Raw genomic sequence first — 7,296 nt, forward strand, 5'->3', positions numbered from 1 at the left:
ATAAAGATATTGGAGATATACATCAATTCATCGTTCATTGTCTTATTCCTTCAGATCGCTGGATAATAGTAGTCAAGAAATAAGGGTTGGGGGGGGGGGGGCGTAATGACATCTAAACTTAAACAGTGAGCAAGATTCTTGAAACTTGGACATAAGCCTAGTACTATAGGTAATACATCTACATGGCAAAAAAATATTTTTTTTATATATATTTAGGTAAGAAAAACCCTGCGGAATAGGGGTTTTTAGACCTTTTTGGTCTATTTTGAATATAGAAACTTGTTTTTTATTAGGTTTTTTCCCTTGAATACACTGCGTCAATACACAAGAACATTATTTAAGATGAGTCGAGCAAGTCGAGGACCGACCCCAGCGGGCTAGGTGGTTGGCTCGCAGGAGTAAAGTGCCTATTTTCTAAAGTTTGTGTGTCATATATCAAATATAGGTTTTGAGTTTTGGTCCCAAACTTGCTGCTGAATGATCTTAAATAATGTCCTTATGAATAGAAATGGAGGATTTAAGTAAAAAACTTAAAAAAAAACAATTAAAAGTGAGTTTTTACATCAAATTACACCAAAAAAGGCCTAAAAATCCAATTTTTGCAGGGTTTTCTTAACTAACCTAAAAATAAAAAATGTTGAAATTTTTTTTCATTTAGATGTAGTATCTATAGGACTGGGCTTATATACCAAGTTTTAAGTGTCTAGCTCAATATTTAGACCATTTTGCTCACGGTTTACGTTTATATGTCATAAGGCCCCCCCCCCCCCCCATTAGGTCTTTACCCTAAAATTTATCATGTAATTTTCGCTTTTAGGAATGTTAAAATCCTCAAAAAAAAAATAATGGCCAATATACTTTTACTAACCAAAACCAAGTCTTAGTATTACAATTTATTTGTGATGTTTTATTATAAAAATGCAATATAAAAGCTCTTGTCGGCAAAATTAATTCAGCCTTGAAGATTATTTGATTTTAATCACAGTCAGAGAAGATTTGTACAAATATAGAAAACTACACTTTAAGTAAAAAATAGCTGCAATAGAATGTTGTTTGGTTATAAAATTTTAAAATACATAACAATATAATATATATACAATAAATTAATAAATAAAATTGGTCGCTTTAAAAATAACAGAAGTTGAGACATTTCAGAATTTGTGTTGAAAACAGATTTGTGGCTTTGAGCTTACAGAAGTGTTAATGGTAAAGTTACCCTTTTTTTCAGCTTGAAAGGGGGAAAGTGGAAATACAGCTGTATGGAACTAATAATAAGGAACTGAACCCAAAAGCGTTCCAGCAATTTAATTTTGCTTTGCAGTTGCTTTATAATGTAGATTTAGTATGTGTAACTTTTAAGTATAAGACATAAAAAATGTATTGATGTGAAATTTGAATTTTAATCAACACTGAACTAAACTAGCCTCACTTCATAAAAGTTGTAAAATATAGTAATTAAAATGCAATTATAACAAGGACAACTTGGTCAAAAAGTAGCGCAGCAACAAGCTAACAAAACGTTACAGAAAAGATAATGGTGTATAAATACTGGACATCTTCTTTAATCCTTATACTAAAGTAACAGGATGTCTGTGTGTTTGTACCGAAGGATCTCGCTAACCGCTGAACCGATCGGGTTCTCCTTAACAGGGTAGCTTCTCATAAGTCCCGGGAAGGTTTATAACTATTTTGGGGGAGGGTACCACCACCCTCCCAAGAGAAATGACAAAAAAATCGAAATTTTTAAAAACTTATGGGAGACTTCAACGTCAAATAAAGAGGTATCGTACATAAAAAATTAACTTTAACAAACAAAAACATTTAAAGTGCCACTAGAGGCCTCTAGGGGCGTAGCCGCTAGTATTTAATAATGTAATGTTTTATAAAAAAAAATAGCCAACTACATGAAGCAATTTTTTTGTTAAGGTTGATAGTGATCGTTTTAGACATTAGTCCACATATAGCCTTATTATAGAGTTGCTAAGCTACCAACAAAAGTACTAGGTAATGTTTGTATAAATTCTTATTCAACTTTATTGTCTTGTGGGACACCGCAAGTGTTATCTTCATTCTTCTTCATAGATTCTCTGCAACAAATAATAATTCAGTAGAAAAATAATTATGAAATTAAACCGTTTTTTGTCATTAAGACGGTAAGAAAAAAGCAATCTGAAGCTTCCTTAAAATCAAGAACTTAATCGGTTCGGTGGGTAGCTAAATCTTAATAGACAGAAAAACCTCAATATTCTTAATGCCCCCCCCCCCCCCCCTAAAGCATAGATCCCCCCAAAGTATGTTTTTCATAACTGTACTACTTAAAAGATTAGGTTCTCCATTTAAGAAAAGCTTCACATAGGTCCTGAGATGTTATCATCTTATTTTTAGATTTAAGTATTTGAATGATTTAAGGCTATTTTCCACCTATACGGATCACCCAGGTGCTAGGGGCGGAGATACCAATTTTACATATTAGTATACACAAATAGTTTCTAACTGTAATCTGAACATAAAAAATGGATACCTGCCGCGCCTCCACTCGACAGTACAAAAAGCTATGGTGCCCAGCACATCAAAAATAACAGCTATGAGAAGTTGCCAGTACAGGCCAAGGACAGGTGAGTACCAGAAGGCTATGGAGGCCGCCAGGCACTGCATAAACTTCATGATGGCGAAGGCCGAAGCAGAATTTTCTCTATATGTTCCTCCAAGTATGGAAAACACCTAATAATTTGTATTTTTATATTTTTGTTAATTAAACATGGATTTGGGGATGGACGTCGGATGACTCCCAAACTTTCAAGTGTTAAAATCTACTTTTAGTATCTGGTAATTGGAGGGGAAGTGCGGATTAAATACTAACTCAACCTTCATTGCAGAATTTCAGGCATGTATTTTTTAGTTAGGTATGTTAGGAAGCTTAATCAATTTTTTAGTTTTAGAATGTTTACAGATATTCTAACCCTATTGTTGGAAGAAGAGTTGAAAGTACAATAGTTACATAGTATCTACACTCTACTTAACACTAATTCCAAGCTCATTTGTAAGGACCCCCACACATTACGGGGACGTGATTTTGGACACCTTACTCGTCGAGGGTTAGGAAAGAAAGAGAAAGCCATAATGTACTATAGCTGACAAAAGTACAGAAGTGTTTCGTCTAACTCTATAACTACATAGGTTCAAATACTAAGAAACTGTGGCTACACACACACACACAATATTTGCACTTCTTGGATACCCTAGGTAACTATTTTATTTTTAATATTAAACTAAATTATCTCAATTACCTGAGTATTGAAACAAGCATCAGAAAATCCAAGAAGAAAACTTGTGAAAATTGCCAGAGGAGTATTTGATTCTAAATAAATTTAAAATTAATCTCCAAGTCAAAAATTTACTTTAATTTATGAAAGAACGAAGCAAGGTAAACGAGGAAACTTTAGATTTTTTAAAGATTTAGGTAATTTATGTGAATGATTGATAAATAAATAAAACAATGAAATTTTTGTTTTTGTGTTATAAATGGAGGAGGGGGTTGGGGGGGTGGGGGTGACGTTTGGAGGAATTTTTTACTACCTTTGTCTAAATTACAAATGTGATAAAATATTAGCGTCTTGAAATAAAAATAGTAACAAATACTTAGATAAATACCAAAGTTGTTATGTGTATTACACAAAATTTTGGACACTCACAAAACAACTTAAAATAATCTACATACTTAAGGTTTTGTTAATATTTTAATCACATGGGTAATTTGGACAAATCATTGTAACTTAATTACCTATAAATGCAGAATCATCAGTTTCTTGTAGATTAGCATCACCAGGAAGATTTATAAATGTAAGAAAGTATGCAATCATACTCAGAACAAATCCCACCATAATGATAGGATCTCTTCCCCGCCTAACAGTTACACTGCCAAAAATTCCAAAGGCGGCTCCCGCCACAATCTCGCCGACTGAGATGAGCATCGCACAGATTGTAGCCAACGCTTTGCGGTCATCCAACCTCTTGGTCTGGCCAATTGATGTAGCATAGACGGATGACCAGATATTTAGTTGGATACCCGTGTAGAAAAATGTAATGCACAGCAGAAGCATATCTTTAGTCAGGAAAAGTCTCCAAGAATCTCTTAAAGCTTGTGCCGGACTTGTTGGCGCCGCCTGTTGCTGCTGCTGCTGTGATTGATCACCACTCTCATCAGTTGCCGAGGGAGGCCTTTTTAGCAAGAACATTGTGAGAATGCCGACACCGGTGACGCTGAGCAACACAATACCGACAATGTTACGCGTGCTGTCGTCAATAGTGTCCTTGCCACGAAACTGGAAGTATACGAAAATGTTACCGATGAGACTGGAGGAGATCTGCATTGCCCAGAAGATTCCAGAATCCTTGCAACAGATATCATGTATTATAATTTATTCAGGAGTGTATATTCTACATAGGATCCCCTGTTCAGGGCGGGGGAGGAGGGAATAAAAAATAAGTGGTTGGAGGGAAAAAAATGTAAAAATTAAGAAAACTTAAAACATTTTTTCTATTTCCTTGGTTAAAAAAAAACTTTTAAAAATGTGTGGTAGGAGGGATAAAATAATTAAAATATAGAGGTCTTTAAATATTTTTCCATTTTCCCCCTACTTGGTGAGAAAAAACTAGGGGGGGAAGAAAAATAAAAAAATTTGTAGCAGGGGAAAAAAAAAATATTGTGCAGAATATACACCCCTAAATTTATTTTAAGAAAAAATAGGCCTATAGGACAAGAACATCCAAGGGGGAAGAGGGGGGGGGGGTGTAAAAATATGTTTACCCCCCATCTCTCAAACCTTTGAAAACCCTCATTTTACCCCCCCCCCCTTCAACAAAAAAAGCTTAGACGTCCTTGCTTGTTGATCAATTTGTAAATTCTTCATATAATTCTGCCTAAAAGTTAATTTTCAGTTTTAACTATGGAAAGTGTATTTATCACAAAACATTGTTTGAAATGATGTTTCATGGAAGTAAATGTTTTCAGATTTACATCCTAATGATATTCAAAATTTTGCATATGTTATATAAAATCAAATTTTAATGCATGTATGCCTTTGAAATGTTCTCTTCGTCTGAATTCATGGACAAAAAATTTCCCTGAAAAAATATTAATAATTAAAAATCCTTTTTCCATAAGTAGCGCAGTATTAACATCTAACAAGGAACATTAAACTCTAATACAGCAAAAAAATAATAAGTTTCATCCTAATAATAAAATCGGGACCTTTTATCAATCCTTGTTGATTTCCTCTGGGCATGTTAGCTTAAGTGTTTGTAGGTCACATACAAAATAACAGTGCTATTTAAAAGTTTCTTATTATTAGAAAAAAAACAAATGTTAGCTTGCGGTTGATACCCTTCTATAGGACAAACTTGTTCCTGTTTTACCCAGGGAGGGAGGAGACATTGAGCTGTTTATTCAACTTGTCCCAAAAGTGTTTTAATAACGTTTTCTTATTCGTTGGTTCTACAACTTTGGGGACTTTTAGTGTATGTTCATTAAGTTAAGTGTCCAAACGTTTCAACCACTAATTATTATCAACAGAAATGGTAATTTTGTGTATCACCATAGAGGAAATACACAGGGAGTAAGGGAGGGGACAATGGATCGAATATTCAATTTTTAGGGGTCTCAGACTTTGGGGACTGGCTTAAAGGGAATGTGCAAGAATTTAGCAGTTTCTGACTGAGTTTGGGGACTTGCGCATAGAATGCCGCTACTCGTTATGAATGTTTTGAATATTGCAGACGGGGAGAAGGGATAAGGGAAGTGGGGGGAAGGGAAAAAAACACTCGTTGTGTTAGTTTGGAATGTAGCAGACGGGGAGAAGGGAGGTGGGGGCAAGGGGCAAGGAAAATAAACAGAATAAAAAGGGGCAGTCATATTCTTGCTAGCAGCTGGCCGGGTCCAATAATCTTTTAATATAAAAATCACACCAAAAAACCTCAATATATTTCATCAAAAACAAGTTGTGATTTCACTTTACATGACGCTATGGAAATCTGTTATTCAATTAACAATCCCTTTATAATTTCCTACAAATTTATTGGATTAAACTGGATTTCATGCCCTTTCTTTGATAACTCTTATATTGAATTAATTGCCCATTGTCCCCTCCCTTACTCCCTGGGAAATACATCACTTTATCGGCCATTGTCTTATCCTTTTTTTACCCATGTTATTCCTTTTTTTGTACCTGGGCTGTCCAGATTAGCGCTGCTCCAATTCCAAGAATAGCTGACATAGTATATAACAGGTACACATTCAATATCAGTAGCTGGGCTATGAACCCTGCATAGGCAAGGGCACCAACAATCATGGTGACCCTGGGACCCAACCACGCCACGATGGAGGGAGCAAACCAGTTGGCAAAGGTGAACACCATGTAGATTATGGCCAAACTAAACAAGAAAATAGCTTTAATCAAATTCATAATAATTTAAATGTTTAGGAAAATTTACACATTCTTTTATTTGGAAGATATAAAGCTGTTTTTGATATCTTAATAAATAAACACCAAAATATAGATTTTTTTGTATTCATAAAAAAAGCCTTATGACATGAAATAATGCTCCTGGAAAAGTAATATAGTTTAATAGTCCATCAAACCTCCCCCTAAAATAAGTTTTCGGGGTGGAAGAGAAAATATAGCTTTACTCCCCCTCTCCCTACTCGTATATACTATACAGTATACATGCCCTTGTAATAAAATTATAGCTATACCTTGTATATCCATTGCCATCAAAATCTGCTTTGGAATTAAAAATCAATGTTTGTATACCCCCCATTGTGTTGAAGCCTGTTAATACAAGGCAAAAAGACAGCCCCAACATAAAAACATTGTACTTTTTTATATTTATTGCCATTTTCACTTCTCTGAAAAAATAAAATGCCTTTAATAAACACTTTCTATTAACAGAACATAACTCATAAAAATATTCTAATCAAACTTAATAAATCAATGAATTTAATATCAGCATCATGTCTTGATAAGATTAAAACTATATCTACAATGGGAGACATGATTTATATGATGATGACAGACAATCAATCTAGACTCGTTTTAGGATTTAAATTGTACATTTCAGCTGCCTATCTTTAATAGCAGCCGAGAAAATCATATTTACCGGACAGCGTTACGGACTGACTGATGGACAAACACTTAAGTTGTGTGTGTGTGTAGCCATTGTTTCTTAGTGTTTGGACCTAAGTAGTCATGGAGAAGGACGAGACACTTTTGTATAGCCACTAGGGCCAGCTCAAGCTCC

The 7,296-nt window shown here is 34.6% G+C and overlaps 1 protein-coding gene across 8 annotated transcripts; it reads right to left on the minus strand.

Moving 5' to 3' along the window:
• Positions 1-878: 878 nt before the first annotated feature.
• Positions 879-6,930, minus strand: LOC145316747 (UNC93-like protein MFSD11). 8 transcript variants are annotated; one of them, XR_013878668.1, is made up of 9 exons: positions 6,752-6,930; positions 6,225-6,429; positions 5,080-5,124; positions 3,782-4,391; positions 3,288-3,358; positions 2,522-2,721; positions 2,002-2,087; positions 1,430-1,481; positions 879-1,123 (listed from the first exon to the last, which is right to left on the minus strand). XR_013878668.1 is itself a non-coding variant. In XM_080157466.1 (8 exons), exons 1-7 carry the CDS (start codon positions 6,892-6,894, stop codon positions 2,024-2,026), a joined length of 1,338 nt encoding a protein of 445 aa, XP_080013592.1. In that variant the 5' UTR covers positions 6,895-6,930; the 3' UTR covers positions 879-1,509; positions 1,990-2,023. The 8 variants fall into 8 exon arrangements, 3 of the variants coding, with proteins under 3 accessions (XP_080013592.1, XP_080013594.1, XP_080013593.1); XR_013878667.1 differs by having other exon boundaries at positions 1,430-1,509; XR_013878666.1 differs by having other exon boundaries at positions 1,990-2,087.
• Positions 6,931-7,296: the final 366 nt, after the last annotated feature.

The sequence above is a fragment of the Acartia tonsa genome, chromosome 4, assembly GCF_053477335.1.
Source record: "Acartia tonsa isolate MP-2025a chromosome 4, ASM5347733v1, whole genome shotgun sequence".
NCBI classification, from domain to species: Eukaryota; Metazoa; Arthropoda; class Copepoda; order Calanoida; family Acartiidae; genus Acartia; species Acartia tonsa.